This window comes from Chionomys nivalis, chromosome 1 (genome assembly GCF_950005125.1).
Source record: "Chionomys nivalis chromosome 1, mChiNiv1.1, whole genome shotgun sequence".
NCBI classification, from domain to species: Eukaryota; Metazoa; Chordata; class Mammalia; order Rodentia; family Cricetidae; genus Chionomys; species Chionomys nivalis.
In genome coordinates this window covers 8,770,301-8,792,678 of record NC_080086.1, presented here as the reverse complement: position 1 = coordinate 8,792,678, position 22,378 = coordinate 8,770,301, and the positions used below count along the sequence as shown (strand labels likewise).

The 22,378-nt window shown below is 36.6% G+C and overlaps 1 protein-coding gene across 2 annotated transcripts in view; it reads right to left on the bottom strand.

Annotated features, from left to right (window-relative positions):
• Nucleotides 1–22,378, bottom strand: part of LOC130874234 (solute carrier organic anion transporter family member 1A5-like) — a 56,862-nt gene that overhangs the window by 2,398 nt on the left and 32,086 nt on the right. The window contains exons 8-13 of one of the 2 annotated variants that reach the window (XM_057769254.1): nt 19,097–19,261; nt 14,861–15,066; nt 13,054–13,209; nt 8,492–8,664; nt 1,850–1,914; nt 682–799 (exon numbers count right to left, since the gene is read on the bottom strand). In XM_057769254.1, coding sequence (XP_057625237.1) covers nt 682–799; nt 1,850–1,914; nt 8,492–8,664; nt 13,054–13,209; nt 14,861–15,066; nt 19,097–19,261 — 883 coding nt within the window. Of the gene's footprint in view, nt 1–681; nt 800–1,849; nt 1,915–8,491; nt 8,665–13,053; nt 13,220–14,860; nt 15,067–19,096; nt 19,262–22,378 lie in introns of both variants that reach the window. The other variant, XM_057769245.1, reaches the window with a different exon arrangement.

The window sequence follows — 22,378 nt, the reverse complement described above, 5'->3', positions numbered from 1 at the left end:
CATGAGACAGCCAACTACTAAGTGAAGTGGAGCATCAGAGATGAGACCATCAGTCAAATTCAGGTAGCAGGTAGGTCCCTTCTCAAGATAGCCTTTGGCTAAGAGACCTGACATGCTCTATTAAACTGCAAAGGCAACACACAGATTTGGGGTTCTTAGCATTTCAGGGTGCAAACATGAGAGGCTTGGGAACTTCCCAGAGGCTAGAATGTCAGGATCCATGCTGCTTGAATGTGCTGGGATTGTCATCCTGATCCTTGAATAAGGGAAGAGTTCTCCTCTTTGTCCATAGGTTTGGCATGGTAGGAGTTGAAAGATTTGTTCCCACTTACTGTGCCATTGTCCATGGTGCCTGGATCTTGCTCTCCTGTTTATCACTGGTGTTTTCCTATGCTGGCTCAGCTCAAGATATATCTCTCCCCCTTCTGCTTCAGAGTGTCTAAGTAGACACCCTGTTCCCTTTTGAATGTTTATAGAAGGGTGAGGTTAAGAAGCTCACTCATATTTATATGTATCAACTACTTTAGGAACAATTGGAATATATTAAAATATATAAATAAGGATGGGATGCCATTCATGTGCATTCTAAAAATGAAACAAGTATCATCTTATCACTCAAAATGTTACATATGAATAGGAAATTTTTTGTACTAAAATCATATGTCACAAAATTATTATTACCTGAAGTTATTTATATCATATATTCTGCATGCCCCTGGCTCACCACATTTCAGAGTTCCCCAGTGTAAACAGGTTCTGTCTATCAAGGCACCAAAGTAAATAGGTGATGGAATGCCTGCTGCAATGAGGAGAGAAAGAAAAACAGCCCATTGGAAAGAAGAAAGCAAAGAGAAATATGTTATTTGGAAGTGTTCCTATTTCCCTATTTAAAAAAATATAAAAATAATGAATAAAAGTCTCTATGTTTACTTTTAGGAATTATCAGTTTTTGTAAAATTTTTAGATCAAGACAAATTAAAAATTATGTATAAAATGCTAAAGAAGTGTGCACTAAATTCATAATTATGAACCTCATTTATTTTCTGAAATGTCTTTTTCAGTTTTCTGTACATACATCTAAAAACAAAACTGTTTACTTCTCATATTTTTATTGAATCTACTAAGAGATAAAAATGTAATTAAGGTCAGATAAGTTCTTTAAAGACGATAGGAAACATTTTTTGTCTCTGAAGTTACTTTATTCTCAGGCTAATTAACAGTAGCCATTTCTAACCATACGGGCTTCAAGATGAAATTCTGAGTAACATGGGCAGAGCACATCTATGTTAAAGATGCCATTAGGTCATTGGAGCTCCCTGGATGTGGACAGATGGGATAGTACAGATCCAGAGACAAATTACATTTTCTCTCTTTTTTTGTCATTCCTTGCTCCATCTCTGTGTCTGACCATAAATCCATGCATTTATCACATGAAGCCTTTGTGGATGTATTGAGTTAACAGGATGCTATCCTCCACTCACGGAAGCACTAAGGATGCTGTCAAACAGCATCTGAGCCTGCAGCAGAGAATTCCATTCTATGTTGTCACCAACTTACTGAACATCACCTTAGATATGTTTGAGAAGCTCCTTATTCATGACTGCTGATATTTTACAGCTATAAACATCACTAACAGTCATCATGTTGAAACTTGATACTTGGATGGTCTAAATCTCTGTTGCCTTCATGGTGATGCTTACTTGATTTCAAATTAAAGACTTTTATTCCATTTATGATGAGTGTTGTGTTTTGACTTAAAAATATAGTTGATGTCTTTTTCTTCAGAAAAATTTAATTGGTTTACTAAGCATTTGATATCGATCTGATATGTTGGGAAAATTGTTCATACCAAATACTCGCGTGAAAAATGCATGTAATCCAACTCCAAGTGACTTCTCTTCAGACTTGATACACCTGAAAAACAATACTCACATAAATAAAAGTACATCATGCAAACAAATATCTCTCCTAGCATCCTCCCAAAGACAATCCTAGTTCATGAACCTAATGGTTAAGCTAAGCATGAAGAGAAGACAATGCAGCTCTATCTCTGTTAAAGATACACAAAGAAAGGAGAGTAATGACTTCTGATAGCTCTCCTGTGACATCCACACATCTGATTTAAGGTGAAACCCTTTAACAGTTGGACACTGCTAACCTACATAACCTATGTTACCACGGTGTCTAGCATGGTTTTCTTATACCCAAAGTACCCTTATACCCAAAACAATGGACCCAAACCTTTGAAACCACAAACCAAATAAATCTCTTTTTTCTTAAATTGTTTGGCAGCATTTTGTCCTGATGATTAAAAAAAATCTAACACATATTATATAAAATTTCAAGTTATAGTAAGAGCGATCCACATAAACAGAGAAAGACTGCATCATGTAGGCTATGACATTAAATATGGCTTTTGTTATATGGAGGTAGAAGCGTTAGATATTTGTCTTTCCTGTACCACCCACAAAATTAGATAAGATGGTTTTGAGAATTAAATACAAAGAGGAGGCTTATAAAGCAGTCAAGATAAAATATAAAAAATATTCTTATAAATTAGGAACACAGAAATCCTTTCAAAATGTAGTCTTTCCCCACCAAATACACGCCTGTGTAAGAAATACAGCTTCTGAGATTTCATTTTGGAAGTGATTCCATGGAAGAATTCAAGAAAAAGTAACAGAAGAGTAACAACAGTGTGCAAACATTAGTACTATGGCTACTATTATTTACATTGCAAAATAGAGCAAAGAAGTATGAAAAAATTTATTTGAATAGACCTTAACCCCATTACATGAAGAAGCCACCACATTAGGGTGTACAAGGTAGCTCAGTGGGTACCATCATATTGTAAAACTGAGTTCCATAATGGGAACTGACATAGTGGCAAGCGAACCAACTCCTTCAAGGTGTCCTCTCATTTCAACATGCATACCATAGCTAACACACACATGCACAAATACCCACATACACACACATGCAGAGAGAGAGAGACTATTTTTTTTTTAAATCACACATTAAAACATCAATGGGCCACAGTTTTTACATCCAGTTGAAGAGTCAACTTCAGAAATTAAGGTGAGTGAAAAACTGATTGGGACATGGAAGTGGGAACAGGGAATGTGTTTAAAGGATCAGCTGTTCATATTCCCTTTACCTAGGACTATCCTCCTCCATGAGAAGTACTTATCCTTATCAACTGATCATGCTGCTTTAGAACAGAGGCACCTGGAGTACTGAGGAGGAAAGAAACACTTTGTAGCCACATCAGCTGAATCAGCCTGAAACATGATGGGGTGACAGATGACACAGCCAAATCTCACTCACTAGCAAGAATAAGTCTGCAGAACTAGTGGTATTTGGTGTGTTTATCTTTCTATGAATCTATGAACTAAAACAAGACATATAACACATCTTCACTTGTGTGAATATAAAAATATCACATCTTACTTTGCAAACTGAATATAGAAGAACATATATGTATAGCCTATTTCAGTGAGTGTTATGGTGGTTAGAAGTAGAGGGAAACAAGGACCAAGGTCAAGGAATAGAAAGGTAGGGTAAGGGAAGGGAAGGAAGAAAATCAGGGAAGAGGAGAAGAGAGAAGACCAGAGGAGAGCAGAGAGGAGAGGAGATGATGTGGGAAGATCATTTGTCAATCTCTTGTTTCATTGGTTAATCAATAAAAATAAAGAAACTGCTTGGCCTGATAGGTCAGAAAATTAGGTAGGTGGAGTAGACAGAACAGAATGCTGGGAAGAAGGGAAGTGAGCCAGACACCATGCCTCTCCTCTCAAGGGCAGATGCGATGAAGCTCTGACCCAAGATTGATGTAGGCTAGAATCTTCCTGGTAAGTCACCACTTCATGGTGCTACACACATTAATATAAACGGTTAATGAAGATGTGAGAGTTAGCAAGTAAGAGGCTAGAGCTAATGGGCCAAGAAGTGTTTAAATGAATACAATTTGTCTGTTTTTATTTCTGGGCATAAGCTAGCCAGACAGCTGGAAGCCAGGCCGCAGGAATGTAGACCGCCGCTCTTTCTACAAGGAGAGGACAGGAAAGGTGAGGTGAGGAGAAGAGAGGACAGGATAAGAGAGGTGAGGAGAAGAGAGAAGATGAGGAAGAAGAGGTGAGGAAAGGAGAAGAGAGGAGAGGGGAGGAGGGGAGGGAAGAGAACAGAAGAGGAGAAGAGAGGCATCATGAGAGAAGAGGAATGAAGTGATGGAAAAGTAATGGGAAAGTGATGTAGGTGATTTTATTGGTTAATAAAGAAACTGCCTTGGCCCATTTGATAGGCCAGTCCTTAGGTGGGTGGAGTAGACAGAACAGAATGCTGGGAAAAAGGGAAGTGGGTCAGACGTGATACAGCCAGCCACCAGGTCAAACATGCTTAATCTTTCCTGGTAAGCGCACATTGTGGTGATACACAGATTATTAGAAATGGGCTAAATTAATACATGAGAATTAGCCAAGAAGAGGCTAGATATAATGGGCCAGGCAGTGTTTAAATAAATACAGTTTGTGTGTCATTATTTTGGGGCATAAGCTCACCATGGGTCCGGGAGCCGTGTGGCAGGAATGCAGCCTGCAGCTCCTACTACAGAATGATGGACAACTGAATCCACAGAAAGCCTGAGAAAGCTTGGGAAAGAATAGAGTAAAGCATGTTTTCTTGGTAGCAGCAATTTCTCAGGTCTGCTCTGCTTGCTAAAGGGAAGCAAGTGCTGTCATCTAAGAGAGGCTTCTTGACTCAGCTTTAGCTGCAAAACCCTGCAGTTCATTAAGAGGTCCTGCCACGAAACACTTAAATGGTGTTGATGAAAAGCTGAATGCATGCTTTTCGGTTTTCAGCCATAGCAGGAAAAAAGCTGAGCCGTTTTAAAATGCTGGCTTTCTGGGCTGTCCTGCCAGGGCAAACTCTGACTCTTTCATGCAGGCAGTTTGTGTGATTCGCAAGCACACGCTGCTGAAGCTTGCTTGCTGGCAAGGACCTTGAAATGCCATAGACTTGTGGCAATAAAAATGGCTACATCTGTTATCTCCACCATGAGGCTGGAGACCTAAGGAATATGCTGGATCTAGATGTCAAAGCCACAGCTTTAGTCCTACTGATATTGCTTGGTAAATTAAAGACTCTTGTGGTCACAAAAGAGATATATACAGTAAAAGAAAGATTAAAAGTTGAATAAAACATCTAAATGGTTTACTATGTGTTACAAAATCTATGTAGGCTAAAGGTTAAAGTTCTTAAAAGTAAAAAAGAAAGAAAGAAACAGAGTAGTTGCTTGTGGTGGTACACACCTTTAATCCCAACACATGGGAGGCAAAGGTAGATAGACTTCGGAGTTGAACTCTGTGACTTCAAGGTGTGGTAGCACACATCTTTAATCCCAATGCCTGGGAGGCAGAGACAGATTGATCTCTGAGAGTTCAAGGACAGCCTGGTCTACAGAATTATTCCAGGACAAAGATATACAGAGAACCTGTCTCAAAAAGTCAAAAAAATAAATAAAAATCAAAGAAATAGAGGTAAAAGAAAAGCCACACAAGAATGGAAAATACACAGAGAATCTTGATGCTGTATGCTTTTATGCTCTATTTGAGTTGTTTGAATGCTGAGGAAGGAGCAACAGCTGCTAAAAGATATTTGTTTATAAATGCTGCTGAACTAATCCAAGATAGATATTTTGAAAATACCTTGACTTCAGAATTTGGATCTAAGGACATGATGCTTTGGAAAGGAGTTTCTTCTTTTGTTTTCACAGAGGATGAGACCCTGTGGATTGCTTCCATCCCAATATGGTATGATAGACCATGCCCTCCTGAAAGGTTGCTGTGAACACCTTCAGAAAATTACTTCACTCAACTGCTGACTGAGATGAATCTGGCACACAGGTTACACCATAAAAGACCTAAATAACAGCGCCCCCATTTAGCACCAAGCAGCTTGGAGAGAAATAACTGTGCCCATATACCCAAATATTGTTTATAAATGTTCTTTTACATTTAAAGGGGGATATGATATAGATATGGATAATTTACATTGGTATTAGTTTTGCTTTGTTGATACAAATTTAAGGTCAATTTTGTTATATGTATATATATTTCTGATATTGCTTAGGGCATTGTGATTGTGTAGTTTATTTAAAAATATAATGTATATAGGTTGTTAATGGATACTCATCAATAATAGTCAAGTTTGTAGTCATGTTAGTTAGATTTTGTAGATGTACATAGATATATTTCAGATAGACATTCCTCATATCTTTCAAATACTATAGAATATGACATTTAATGTTTTAATAATTTAGGGTTTTTCATGACAATAAGACACGTCTTCTCCTGGTAGCACCAATCTACTTCAAAAGGAAGATGGGCATCGAAGAGGCTCCTTATGGAGTTTGATAGCCATTTGGGCAAGAAATTGCTCTTGCCTGGACTATTGTATAAACTGGACACAGAGAATCCGCAGAGAGAGGACTGTTAAACTTGCCTAAATGTGAGATGGTCTTTCGGGGTTCCTAGTACATGAAAGAGTCTGTGAGACATTCTGCAGGACACAGCAGATAGTGACTGTCTTTGAAATTTCCTGGTTCATGGAAACATCTCTGGATACTATGGGCCTGAAGGCTGAAGATTGATGCCCCAACGGTACAGAGGAACTTTGGGTGACTGTCCAGGCAGTGAGATGTCTCTGTCATTTCTAGAGTTTGGAAATTGCTTACTTCTTGTTTGCTTAGGTAATATATCCTTCTGGAGTCTTTGATGGAGTTGAAGAATGATTAATTATAGTTATAGTTTTCCTTTGTTATGATAAAAGATAAAATAGATATAAATATTGTAACTGTAATTCTTACTTGATAACTGTTTTGTTATATGTGATTTTACTATGTTAAAGTGAAAGCCTTTCTTTTTTGTTTAAACAGAAAAAGGGGAAATGATATAGGTGATTTCATTGGTTAATAAAGAAACTGCCTTGGCCCATTTGATAGGCCAGTCCTTAGGTGGGTGGAGTAGACAGAACAGAATGCTGGGAAGAAGGGCAGTGGGTCAGATGCGATGCAGCCAGCCACCAGGTCAGACATGCTGAATCTTTCCCAGTAAGCACAACTCATGGTGCTACACAGACTATTAGAAATGGGCTAAATTAAGATGTGAGAATTAGCCAAGAAGAGGCTAGGTATAATGGGCCAGGCAGTGTTTAAATGAATACAGTTTGTGTGTCATTATTTTGGGGCATAAGCTAGCCAGGGGTCCAGGAGCTGGGTGGCAGGAATGCAGCCCACAGCTCCTACTACAGAAAAGGGATTGGGAAAAGGAGCAGAAAGAGGAGGGGAGGGGATGAAAAGGGAATGTGGGCAAGGAAACAGAAAAGTACAGTTGCCCATAAGAGAGAACTGAGAACATTGGTCCAGTCTATTCAGATAAAATATTTTGAATGACACATTGTAATTAACAAGTTTTCTTCTGAATTCCATTGAGACAAGAAAAGGGTTGAATAGTCTCCCCATTGTTGGTGTCTGTTAAGTTTGCTAGACTAAAAAGAACATGTGGAAGAAGAAAATAACTTGAAACTTGGCGCTGTAACTTCTTTACATTATATTAGGTATTAGAGTAGCTACTATTGTATTCTTATATCTTCTCATTAGAGAGGATCCACTACTGCATCCATGTGCCTCTGGTCAGATAATATTATTGAATTTATGCTTTTTGATAAAGACAGATTGAGCTCAGGATGTCAATGTAGTCTGGTCACTTGTACACATAGAGTTTCACATTTTGCCAGTTACTTAGCTGAGCATAGGAAATGGGTGTAGGCAAATACTATCTCCCTCCAAAACAAAATGTCCCTTAATGTAGGATTAAGATATAAAGGGAGAAAATAAAAAGAACCAGAAGAAAAATTCCAGCAAACTTTACATTATTCTTAAGTATAGCAATACCATTTCTGTATTAAGAGTCTTGATAAAGCTAAATCAGAACATTTAGGTTCTGGAAACCATTACTCCAACGTCTTTCTTGGGAAAAGGAATTTTAATAAGTGACCACAAAATCTAAATGGCATTGGTAGGGTATTCTTTGTGTAAAGATGCTTGCCACAAGACTATATGACTTGAGTTCAACAACTAGAACCCAGAGACATATGTAAAGAAATAAAAATATAAAAGCCCAATTCAGTGACATGCATCTGTAAACCCAGCATTCCTATAGTGAAACAGGAGAAAAAAGAATTATTTAGAACTTGAAGGCCAGGTAGGCTGGAGTACTCAGCCAGCATGGCACTGGAAATAAACAAAGACCCTGCCTCAGAAACAAAAGAACTGATCCCCAACGTTGCCTTTTGATCTTGCCCTGCTCTCAGCGGCACACAGGAGCCAGCCAGCCAGCCACACATACACATAAACACAAACACAATCATACACTCATGTATGCACACACTGCTATGAGGAAGATAGACAAAGATAAATGAACAAGTTACTTATTACCTCAGAAGAACCATATACCCAGGTATTGCAGATATTGAAAATAAGAGACTTCCAATTACCACCCTGATGAAAAAGTACTGCAGCTTTATATTACAATCAGGGCCTTTTTTACACAGCCCAAGAACTGCAGATGAGTTTCCTGAAGACTGAATGCAGCTGCAATTTTGAAACACCTGTTAAAACAATCAAAATGAAACAAACAAATAAACAAAAAATTTTTTAAAAGTATTGAATTTTTCTAAATTCATGAAATACATTTGCAAAAATTCAATTATCCTAAATGCAAAGAAATATTTTGTATCTATTTGCTTGTTTCTTTGTTTTTTATGTATGTATGCATATATATATGTATATATATATATACATATATATATGCATTTTTGTGTGTGTGTCTATGAGTGGACATGAATATGCCATGGCATTGAAATAGAAGTCAAGGATAAGTTATGGGAATTAGTTCTTTTCTTCTCTCATGTGGGGCCCCAGGATGTAGCTCTGGTGGTACTGCTTAGTGATAAATGTCTTTATGCACTGAGCAGACTTTCTAACCTGCACATATATTTTTAAAAAGTAACCAAAATTCTTTTATTTTGTTTTGGACCAGTACTAAGTACAAAAATAAAATGTGTTTCAGAATGGTGATAGAATACTAACAAGTTACATGCTTACTAATGAAGTCCCCAAGAAAACAATTTTACTTTAAGAATAAAGTTGATTCTTTCTTGAATTATGTATCTGGGTACGATTAAGAATCAAAATTTATATTTCATTTTGACTACCAACCAACACTGCAAGTATTGTAACATGTAAAAGGCAAGGAAAAATGTTTAACTCTTCATCTGCTGAGCTATAATTATGTGGGCTGCAGAGATGGCACAGTCTGTAAAGTCCTGCACAGGCATGAGGACCTGAGTTCAGATCCCCAGCACACATGTGAAAGATGCATGTGTAGGGAAAGTGCTCACAACACTGGTGCTCTAAAGGACAAAACAGGTGACTCCCTGGGGCTCACTTGCCAGGCAGCCTAACAGAATCAGCAAATTCCAGTCCAAGTTAATGGGACCTGAGAGTCCACAGCAGAGGTTGTCTTCTGATATCCATATGCACATGCAACTTCACACACACTCACACACAAACACACGCACACGGTGAGGGAGGTCCTTCTGTATATCTGTTGCTTTTATTGGTTAATGAATAATGAAACTGTCTTGGCCTGATGATAGGAAAGAACTTATATTGGTAGGTGGGGAAAATTGTACTGGATGCTGGGAGAAGGAAAGCATAGAGAGAGAAGCTATGGAGCTCTTGTAGGAGAAAGATGTGCTAAAACTTTGCTGGTAGGCCACGGCCTCATGACAATATACAGATCAACAGAAATGGGTTAAATTAATATAAGGGTTAGGCAAGAAGAAGAAGAAGCTAGAGCTAATGAGCCAAGCAGTGTTTTAATTAATATAGTCTCTGTGTTCTTATTTTGGTTCTGGGTGGCCAAGAAAAAACAAGCAGCCTCACTTCTCCAACAGACTGGCACCAACATGGGTAACTTCATCCACGCAAAACCTGAGAAAGCATAAAAAAGAATCCTAGACACAAAAGAACAGAGTTAAGCATAGTTTGGTAGCAGCATTTTCTTGGGTGGGCTCTGTTTGATAAATGCAAGCAGAGGCATGGCTCCTTTGGAGAGGATTTCCTGATTCAGCAGTAGAAAAGAAGAAAGACCAAGCCGTTTTAAAATGCAGGTTTTCTGAGACCTGATGCCAGCATGACCTCTGGCTCTTTCAGAAAACAAAGTATTTGGATGCCGTTTGTGAGAAACGTGCTATGGTTTGCTTAATGGCCATGTGGACCAGCTATATACCTGGAAGTGGAGCTGTTGGAAGCAGCGAGAACTGCCCACGTTGGAATGGGCACAGCAAGCAGGAAGTACCCTATGTAGCCTACTAATGTCACAGCTTATATTCTTAAGTGCTTAGCATTTTTAGAAGCACTTCTGGTCAGTAAATAATTACAAATATGCAATAAAGAAAAATTCAGATAAGTCATAGTGTTGTATAAATGTATGTAGACTTGGAAGAGAGAAGAAAAAGAGTATAAAGACTCATAAAGTTAATGCTTTAAAAAAGGTAAAGTCTCTAAAGAGGCAGAGTACAGATCGTCATAGATTAAAAGAAGTAAAAAAATAAGTTATGTAAAGATGAAAATTCACAGAGAGTCTGGATTATGTATATTATTGTGTTTTCTTTGAATTTTTGACTGTGAAAGAGCTAAGTACAGAGAGATATTTCATTGTATGTGCTGCTAAGTTAAACCAACATAAAGGTATCTTGATTCCAAAAGTTGAGTCAAAGATATGTTGTTTTAGAAAAGAAGTTCTTTTTTCTGATGTCACAAAATATGAGAACCTGTGGATTGCTTCCAGATCAATATGACTTGAAAGAACATGAGCTTCTGAAAGGCCACTGTGAACACCCTCAAAAAATTACTTCCCTCAACTGATGACTGAGATGAACCTAGCACATAGGATACACGATGAAAGACCTAAATAACAGGACCCAGAAACAGCTGTAAGCAGTATGGACAAAACAATGCCTATTTTCCCAAATATTGTTTCTAATTGTTTGTTTACATTTAAAGCAGGATATGCTATAGAGATGAATAATTTTCATTGGTATGGATCTTGGTATATTGATACAAATTTAATGTCAATTTTGTTATACGTATATGTATTTCTGTTCTTGATTAAGGTATTGTGTTTGTGTAGATCCTTTAAAAATGTAGTGTAAAATTAAAAAAATATATGTTAATAGATACTCATCTATAATAGTCAAACTTGTAGTCATGTAAGTTAGATTTTCTAGATGGAAAGAGATATATTTCAGTCAGCTAAATATTTTTCAAATCTTTCAAAGACCTTCAGAATATTGCATTTAAAATGTTTAAGAACTTAAGACTTTTCATGACAGTGAGACACATCTGCTCCTGGCAACACCAGCTACTTCAAGAGGAGGATGGATATCAAAGAGGCTCCTTATAGAGTTGGCTAGACTTTTGTGCAAAAAACTACTCCTGCCTGGACTGATGAACTGGCTATGTAGGACCCACAGAGAAATGACTGCTGAACTTGCCTAAGGTGAGATGGTCCTTTGGTGTTCCTGCTACATGAGAAAAATCTACGTGACTTCCTGCAGGACACAGAAAAATGTTACCGACAAACTGCCATTAAGGTGAAACTGTCTTTCAAGTTTCCTGCTTTATGAAAAAGTCTGCTGGATACTATGGCCCTGTAGGCTGAACATGGATGCCTCAATGATACAAAAGAACTTTGTGTGACTGTCCAGATTGCAAGATGTCTCTGTCAAGTCTTGAGTTTTAAAAGTTGCTTGCAATGCACTTCCTGTTTACTTAGGTAATAGTATATCTTTCTGGAGTCTTTTTTGGGGGGGGGTTTGAAACAGGGTTTCTGGAGTCTTTGACCGAGTTTTAACTGTACTTCTTGCTTCATAATTTTTTTGTTATATGTAATATGTTAAAGCCTTCCTTTTTGTTTAAACAGAAAAGGGAAAATGGTGTGGGATGTTTTTCTGTTTATGTGTTGCTTTTATTGGTAAATGAATAAAGAAACTCCCTTGGGCTGTTGATAGGGCAGAACTTAGGTTGGTGGGGGAAAACTGGACTTAGTGCTGAGAGAAGGAAAGAGGAGAGAGAGAGAGAGACACAATGAGGCCACCACCAGAGATAGATGTGCTGAAACTTTGCTGGTAGACCACAACTTCATGACAATATATAGATTAATAGAAATAGGTTAAATTAATACAAGAGTTAGCCAGTAAGAAGCTAGAACTAAAGGGCCAAACAGTGTTTTAATTAATATAGTTTATGAGTGGTTATTTTAGTTCTGGATGACCAGAACAAACAAACGACTTCACTCCTCCAACACACACACACATGCAAAACTGCAATAAATAAATAAATAAAACAAGTTTGTAATATGAAAAGATATGATTTCTGCCTGCCTCAACTATACAACTTGTTTGAGTTTGGCTCAACTTCATGAGTCTCTATCACAAAAATGGTCAGACTTTGTCCAAAGCATTTTATAGTATTGGTTTTAATGTTTATGTGTGTGCTTCTGTATCTGTGTGTATAAAAGCAGGTGCATGTGATGCCTAAAAAAGGTCAGATTGAGTGTCAGATTGCCTGGAGCTGGATTGTGAGCTGGTCATCTTTGTTCTGGGAACCAAACAAGTTTACTGAATGAGCAGCAAGTGCTCTTACTGATAAGCTAGCTCTACCACACATTATGAGGATTTTGACTCTAATAATTTGAAAAATGGTCTCAATTACTTTTAAATTACAAACTAATTCTCATACTCTGTCAAGGCTTCACATAACATCTGGAACTCTAAGGTTAAATATGCATATACAAAGTAAAGTTCACAAAAATATTCATATCTATATTAAGCATGAACTAATTTTTGCCTTTTAGAGGATGTAGGCTTAGATCATAGCACGTATCATTGCAGTGAACCAAACATCAGCCTCAACACTGAAAAGATGTTTACCATGTTAATTCCCATTCCATCAGATTTCTCACAGCCTGCAAGGCAGGCTGACAAGTATGCTATTCCATTGTCTCCACACACTGGATCCCATGTGTTGGTTAAACAGTTACACCTTGTGTTGCAGTTAGCAAGAATCTTATTCTCCACATATAATGGCTGATGAATTCTGAAATGATTTAAAATAATGTTACAGATAGTGAAGAACCACCAAGATAATTATTTTCTTCTCGTCATCCCAGCCTGTGTGTGTACAAACATAGAAAATGAAACAGAATGAATCAGTGAATTTTCAAAAAATGTTCTCAATAATACCAAAGTAGAATTATACATATAACTCCATCTCCAGTCATGATGACTTCACACAAGGTTTGAGTGACAGGATTTGAACTCAGCCTCTAGAATCCCATGTTACCCTTTTTCAAACCCATTATAAAATTTGGGGCAGGTGCTTTATATTGCAGAAGAGCATGCGTGATTACTCAAACCACTGTTTTGGGGGTTTAATGAAGCATCAATTTTATAAATTGAAATTGCTGATTTTGCTCAAGCTAGTCCTTTTTTATTTTTTACCATTGTGAAAATCAATAACAGATTATACTCTTCATTTTTAGCTCTAATAGTACAGCATTTTCTTACGTGGTATATAATTAATGTTTATTTTTAAAGTAATTAAAAAACAGCCATGTACATGATTTGTGTGCCAGTGTCATAGTCAAGAGTTCACAAATTGATATTTGGATATTTTCTGTTTTTGTTCTGGAGGAGGAGATAAAATGCTTTTCTTTCCCTTCACCCCATTACTCTCTCCTCCCTTCCTGAGTCTCTTTCTCTCCCTTTCCCTCTCTCCGTTTCTCTCTCCCCCTCTTTATTGGGTTCATGTGTATATGTGTATGTGTATGTGTGTGTGGGGGGGTTGTATGTAAGCACATGTACAAGAGCATGCATGTGAAGAGCAGAAGATAAACTTCCATCTTGTTAGATATAGAGTCACCTGTTGTTCACTGATATATATGCCAAACTAGCAGGCCTATGCACTTTCAGGTTTTCCTGACCATGCCTCTCAGTTCACAGTAGGAATGCTGGGATTACAGATAACATGTCAAGCTGTACATGCATTCTGGAGATCTAAACTCAGGTTCTTCTGCCTTTTTGGTAAATACTTACCAATAAGTTGTCTCCCCAGAACCTTGAAATGAATCCTCATGTATATGAGTCATTTCATTTTAACTGATTGGATGATATATAACTCTGCCCTAAACTAAGCTTTACATTCCAATGCTAATATGGAATATGACCAGGTAATCCATAAAATACAAAGTCTAAGACTACAAAGTATATAAGATATAATTATACTAGTGTCATAAATAAATATGCACATGTATTGACTTACCATGTATTAGACTCTAATTTGTGCCCACTGTAGAAATCTATGAAGGTTTCTTGGCCTGTATAGTTGAGTTTTAAAGCTATCTGTTGTTATATAGTCAACTTTTAAAGTAATCTGGAGTACAAAATACATGGATAATTTAGGATACAAAGATCTAGGTTATTTTCTTTATTATACCTTAAAGTAGACTAGGATATCATTATGGCAACCACTCATGTGTACATAGAATTATAAATTTACTAATTGGTACTCCTTAGACCTCTTTAATAGGCTCAGTTGTATATGATTTATGGATGGAAGAAAATTCAGGATAACTATGGATGATTGTCTTTATGTTGTAGTAAAATGACATGGCCATATACAGTGCTTGAAAAAAATTGATTAATAGTGAAAATATCATGAACTTATTGAAGAAATAACATACCGTTCATGCTCATAAGATGTAGTTAAGCCAGCAACTGGGAAATTATCACAGGTCCACATAAAGTTAAAGAAAAATAAAAGCCACTCAGTCAAGGATAAGCAAAAAGCTACGTATGCAGCTTTCTTGACAGTAAACTTGAACTTTTTCATAACCAAACCACCAATTAAATATCCAATACATACTGTAGGTAAGTTATAAATACCTATAAATGAAAATAGAGTAGTATTTAAAAAATACAGCAAAAAATTAAATGTTATCAATTTTTTTACAACATCTTACTTAGGAAATTACTTAACTCAAATATACAGTAATCCTAACCCCTACTCATTCACATATTTCAAATGTCCCATAATGTCACTATAAAAAGACAATTTGCCTAATTACTTGAAACAAGTTATAAACACATTATAACGCTTACACACACAGACACATACACACATACTTGTATATACACACTTAGGTATTTTAGGTACTTCTATTTGCTCTGTAATTTTGAAGGTCACCACTGAACACATGCTTATCACATATAGAACATTCTTATATAGAACATGCTTATGTTGCCCAGAAATCTTTCTTCCTGACTCTAACTCCACCACTTTAAAAAAATCAAAAAAAGAAAAAGAAGATAAAATTCTGTCTAGGTTGCATTCATATAACAACAGCCCTATAGTCAGAAGAATTTATGCATCCTTTTTAACTCCATACCATTGCATTTAATTTTTTTTTATATCTGAGGGTAGGCACTGTGATTTGGACTTATCTCAAATATCACCATAGAATCTTCATCTGGTGATAGATGGAGATAGAGACAGAGACCTTCAGCAGAGCAACAGACTGAGGTCTCTAGGTCCAGTTGAAGAGCAGAAGGAGAGAGACGATGAGCAAGGAAGTCTGGACTGTGAGGGGTTGGTCCACCCAGTGAGAAAATGTGCCTGTTCTAATGGAAGCTCATCAAATCCAGCTGGATCAGGCCTGTATGAGCATGCAATCAAACTGGACTCTGAATGTGGCTGACAATGGGGGCTGACTGAGAAGCCAATGATAAAGACATTGGGACTTGTTGCTACTGAATATACTGGCATTTTGGGACCCTAGTCTATTTGGATGCAAAGCTTCCTAGGCCTGGATGTAGGGGGAAGGGTCTTGGATTTCCCACAGGGCAGGGTTCCCTTCCCTCTCTTAAGGAGAGGGGGAAAGGGAGAAGGATGAGTGGAGGAGCAGGAGGGGAATGGGAGAAAGGGAGGAAATGTAAATTTTTGAATGGAAAAAAATTGAAAAAAAATAAGTAAAAAAAGAGAGAAGTACAATAATAAAAAAGAATAAGCAATGCAGATATGAGGAATACAAAAAGAGGCTGGATAAGGTATGTTATTGTATTCAATTTGAAATTTTTTAATTCTAATGAGCAAAAGACAGTTGCTAGGGCCATGGTATTGTGAACAGGACTGAAAAATTTAACTTTAGGGCTATCTTAAATTTAAAAATGAAATATAAATATACTTGTCAAATAAAAATCAAAAATGTTTTGGAGAAGAGTATTTGCTTTTGTTCTCACAAGAAACAAGAATCTGTGCATTCCTTCAGGAATAGTATTTGTCAGGTTTCATAATGGGAGACTTTATGAATCTTTCAGATGATATCTATAAGTTTATTGCTTATATTTTTAGCACTTGGTCATAATCTCAAATTTTCTAAGGCACCCTAAAGATACCTTCAGCAACAAACAACAAAAAGCAGTTTGTAGAACATGATGTCCACATTCCCAAGAGATGTGGGGGAGCCTTTTGGTTATTTGGTGGCCTATAGATGTTTGCTATTAATTAGGGGAATACAGTATATTGATGTAATTTTGTGACATTGCATATATGTTTCTACTGTTGCTTAAGTTGTTATACGTTTTCAGTTTAATAAAAAATTAAAGCTAAAGTTCTAGCTTTTGAAAGTTATAAAATATTTAGGCTAATCAACAAATACAAGTTAGTAGTTAGTCACTTACAACAATCATACTCGTAGATATGTTAGGTATATTTTTAAGATTACGTAGAGATATATTTTAGATAGATAAATGAGTTTCAAGCACTTCAAATACCTACAAATGAGGTGGTAGGGTCTTCTGTTTGTGTTGATTTCATTGGTTAATAAAGAAACTGCCTTGGCCCATTTGATAGGTCAGCCCTTAGGTGGGTGGAGTAGACAGAACAGAATGCTGGGAAGAAGGGAAGTGAGACAGATGCCAGGCCTCTCCTTTCTGGGCAGAAGTGATGGAGCCAGCAGCCAGGTCAGACATGCTGAATCTTTCCCAGTAAGCCACCACCTTGTGGTGCTACACACATTAATAGAAATGGGTTAATCAAGATGTGAGAATTAGCCAATAAGAGGTTGGATATAATGGGCCAGGCAGTGTTTATATGAATACAGTTTGTGTGTTGTTATTTCGGGGCATAAGCTAGCTAGGCAGCCAGGAGCTGGGTGGTAAGAACACAGCCCACTTCTCCTTCTACATACAAATGTGACATATAAAATGTTATGACAACATAAGGTTTTTCATGACAATGAGACACATCTTCCCCTGGTAGCACCAATTTACTTCAGAGAAGGTAACAGGCATGAATTCAACTCTGTAGGCATTTGCTTTCTTTGTGGCAAGATTAGTCATTTTGGCTAGAAACTATATTTGCCTTGACTACTTGACTGCATGCTCTACATACTGGACATGCCAGACCCATAGGAAAAAGATAGCTGAACTTGGCCAAAACAAGGCAGGCCACTCTTTCAAGATTCCTACTTCATAGAAATGTCTGTCAGACATTCTGCAGAACAGATAGGAAAACGTCTGTTGAACTTTTCCAATAAAAGGCATGATAGTCCTTTGAGATTCCTCCTTCATGAAAGAATCTGTCAGGTGTTCTGAAGGACACAAAGGAAAACAATTAAAGAAATTTGCTAATACAAGACAGGAAGGTCCTTCAAATTTCTGGCATCACAGAAAATTATGCCAGATACTCTAAGTTGGTAGACTAAAGACGGATGCCCCAAAGTTACAGAGAAATTTGACTGACTGTCCAGGCAGCAAGATGTCCTGTCATTAAGTAACATTACATCCTTCTGGGGTCTTTGATGGAATTTTAAATTAGATAGTCATAATTATCAGTTACAATGAATAAATTAAGTATAAAATTTTAGAATCACCAAGATAAGATAGATGACAAAATATTTTATCAACTTTTGCCAAATACAAATTGACTAGATATTGTACCTGTAATTCTTAATTAATAACTGTCTTTGTTGTTTATAATCTCACTATGTTAAAGTTAAACCTTCTATTTTAATTAGACAAAAAGTGAGAAATGCTGCGGAATAATCCACTTGTACACTGTAAATATGTATTACTCTCATTGACTTAATAAAGAAGTTGGTTGACTAATAGCTCAATAGGATAGAGATAGGTGGGAGAGTGAAACTAAGCATGAGGAAAAGAAAAAGGGTGGAGTACAAGGAGTCACCAGCAGATTCCCAGGGAGCAGGAGAGGGATGTGCCATGCTAATAATGGTGCCACCATGTGGCACAATGTAAATAAGGATTGTGTATTAATTTAAAATATTTGAGCTAGTTAGCAATAAACCTGAGCTATTGACTGAGGATTTGTATTTCATCTAATCCTTGGTGTGTTTATTTGGGAGTTTTTGGAAAGACTGAAACTTTCATCTATATAAATGAACCCAGGAAAAATTCAAGTTAGGTAGGATCCCTAGGTTTACTGTTACTAACAAGAAAAACAGATTTGACTCCACAGATTCCACAAACCACCAGAGGACAAAGCAACTTAATTAGGAGTGATGGGAAAGGCAAGACTTGAAGCTCAGAGGTAAAATCTGGGAGTAAGATATTGAATCCCAGTGACTTAAATCTATATTCATCCTTGAATAAATATGTTGCCTATCTGAAAATTGACTAATATGAACATCCCTAAATATTTCCAAAATAATGATGATTTCAGTTTGATTAGAGACAAAACAGAGAGCGTATTTCTGGCATCTTCCTTTCTTTATCTATTCTTGATTTATTTTCCTGGAGATTATAAAGAAGAAATTTACAAACATGCTAACACACATCAATTGCCTTGTAGTTTCTTAGTCACATTATCATATTGTTTTGCTTGTCTTTGGAAACATTTTTATCGTGTCCTTGAGGAAAGGGAAAGTGCTACTAAAGAAATAATAAAATTACATACCCATGAGAAATACTATCTCTGCAGTTGATTTTCCATATTGTTGTTCCAGGTATTTAGGGATAAACACAAATGTTATGGTATATGAACTCATCTGAAGCACACTTACAATAACAAAAAGCACATAAATCTGGTTGCAGAAGAGGCTCTTCATGAATGGCAAGAAATCTGAAACAAGAGAGTATCAATAACATCAAGGTAACCCAGTCTTGCATTTTATGTCTGGTAAACTGAAATCTTCTCATAGATTCTGTACTGTTACAGGAATACATTTGATAAATCTTGACCCCTCTGCGCTAAAGTTCCATATCATCGTTTAAGGAACTGGCTTTATAAGAATCAGAACCCAATTGTGCCATCAAGCAAAAATATAAGGAGATGAAACTATATCTATGGCAAGACCCTTTCATTTCTTTTCCTGTTTTCCTTCTATTAATATCCTGAATTTACTAGAGAGTGACTAATTTGTTCTCTGGAGTCTTCTCTTTGATGAAGTCTGAGCTCACATACTGATGTTAACACACCATTGTGCAAGAACAGAGAAGCAAAATCTTAGGAAGACTCCAGGAATCTTGTTGTGACTCAGTCAACCACAGCAACCCTGAAACACTTCTAAGAAGAACATTTATTAGAAGAATTAGTGATATTTTTAAATTTCTCAACACAAGGGTCTCACTGCAAGGAATGCTGACTCACTTGGTGTAGACCTTCCAACTGACTTAACCAGAACCTTTTCCTGTTTACCAGGCTGTGACTCAAGCTTGCAGCCTCTTTCTGGTAAATAGATGGAATCTTACATAGATGATTACACTGAACTTCACACTTAATAATCTCTTTTCTTGTCTTCATGTTTTCTAACTGCATTTTCTAATTTTATACTATCCTTAATAAATTATCAAATCTTTTTAGAGAGTAAAATATCAAAAAATAATTAGAACAATAGGTAGAGCAAATAGTGGAAAAATCCATCCTTAAGAAAGTGAGGGCTGAAACAAAAATTCTCAGAAGCTTTTGAACTCATCCATGTTTGCGGACATCTCTGTATTCATAAATGAGTCTCTACTTTTCACATTGATTTTTCTATGCGTCTTATACTATGCTAAGTTCTTTCCTCATTTTGAATATCAGGTTGACCTAGCAGACCACATAATCACACATACAATCAGTATTTTCCCTTTTAGGAGAATCGTTGACATGACCACAATTCTAAGAGTGTTTAAGTCTCAAAATTTGCTCCCAGTATGACTGTCTGCCAAGTTATGGTTAACAGTGTATAAGGTAGACTTGTGTTATTCAGTACATGATGGTTTTAAAATTTATGAGTGATGGAAAAATAGATACATCATTGATAAAGTTCTCCTAACAGTACTCTGAACCAGAATAGCACAGAAACCTAAGAAGACACTGTGATTTTTTGCTCATTTTACCTGTAATGAAATAGCCCCTTCCTATCTTCCAATTATAAATTCCCACACAATTATGAAGTTAGTACTAAGGTTTAATAATAAGTAGACTTAAGTCTCTAGACCCTAGGCCACAAGACAAAACCCTGGGCCCCTTTTCCACCTGCCTCAGCCGCACCATCTGCAGGCAGGCTGATTCAGAAACCCTTATCAAACCCAGTTATCTCCAAGTTCCACTCTGCTCCAAACCCACCCGACCACCATGACCTCAGTGACTCCCTGAGACACCTACACGGACTGTACAAAGCTGACCAAGAGCAGCTCCTTGACACTGAAAGCAACTGCAACAATTAGTCCAAGACACGATTCCAGAGACACAGACACCACATACAAGGATTGGATCAAGGGGCAAAAATACTGCCAGAATCAATTACAGGAAGAGATGAATAGGCACCAATGCAAGAATACATTCAAAAACCTAAAGAGCAATATGGAACCAAATATCTAACACAGAAGAAACAGAAAAATATAACTTTATGAAGATGATAGAGACTCTTAAAGAGGAAATGAAAAAATCCCTTAAAATAGGTAGGAAAAGACAAAATTGGAAGAAATTAATAAATTTCATAAGGAAAACCAAGGAAAAAACAATTAAATGGGTGTAACAAACAGTTTAAAACTCAAAAATTGAAATAGTAGCAATAAAGAAAACAGAAACTGAGAGAATTCTGGAAACAAAATAAATCTGGGTAAAGGAACAGAGCTACAGATACAGCACAACAAAAGAATACAAAAGATCAAAGAGAGAATCTAAGGAGCTGAAGATACAATACATCAAATTGATTCATCAGTCAAGGAAAATGTAAATTCAACAATTTTTTCCACATCAAACATACAGGAAATCTGGGACACAATGAAAAGATCAAACCTAACAAAAATAGAGATAGAAGAAGGAGAAAAACTATTTCAAGCACAGAAAATTTATTCAACAAAATTATAGAAAAAAATCTAACAGTAATAGAGATAGAAGAAGGAGTACTCGAGTTCAAAAACACAGAATATTTATTCAACAAAATTATTGAAAAAAAATCTTTCCCAATCTAAAGAAGGATATGCCTATGAAGGTACAGAAAACTTACCGAACACCAAATAGACTGGACCAAAAAAAAATAAAAATAAAAATAAAGTCCTGATGCCATGTAATAATCAAAACACTAAACATACAGAATAAAGAGAAAATATTAAGAACTCAAGGGGAAAGGTCAAGTAACATATGAAGGCAGACCTATCAAAATTAAACCCAATTCTTAATGGAAACTCTGAATGCCTGAAATCCTGGACAAATAAGCTGAAGACACTAAGAAACCATGGATTCAAGCCCAGGTTATTATACTCGGCAAAGCTTTCAATCACCATTGATGGAAATAAACAAGATATTCTAAGACAAAACCAGATTTAAACACCACCTATCCACAAAGCCAGCCTTACAGAAAATACTAAAAGAAACACTCCAACAAAAAGAAGTTATCTGTACCCACAAAAACACAGGTAACAAATGACTTCATGCCAGCAAATCCCTAAGAAGGGAAACACACAAATACTATCACTGAAAAATAACAGGAATTAACAATCACTGTTCAATAATATCTCTTAATATCAATGGACTCAATTCACCTATAAAAAGACATAGGCTAACAGAATGGATACAAAACAGGACTTCTGCTTCATACAAGAAACACACCTCAACCTCAAAAACTGACATTACCTTAGGGTAAAGGTTTGAAAAAACAATTTCCAATGAAATGGACCTAAGAAAAAAGCTGGTGATGTATAACCCCTAAAGAAATAGAAGCTTTCATCAAAAGTTTCTCCCCATCTCTGC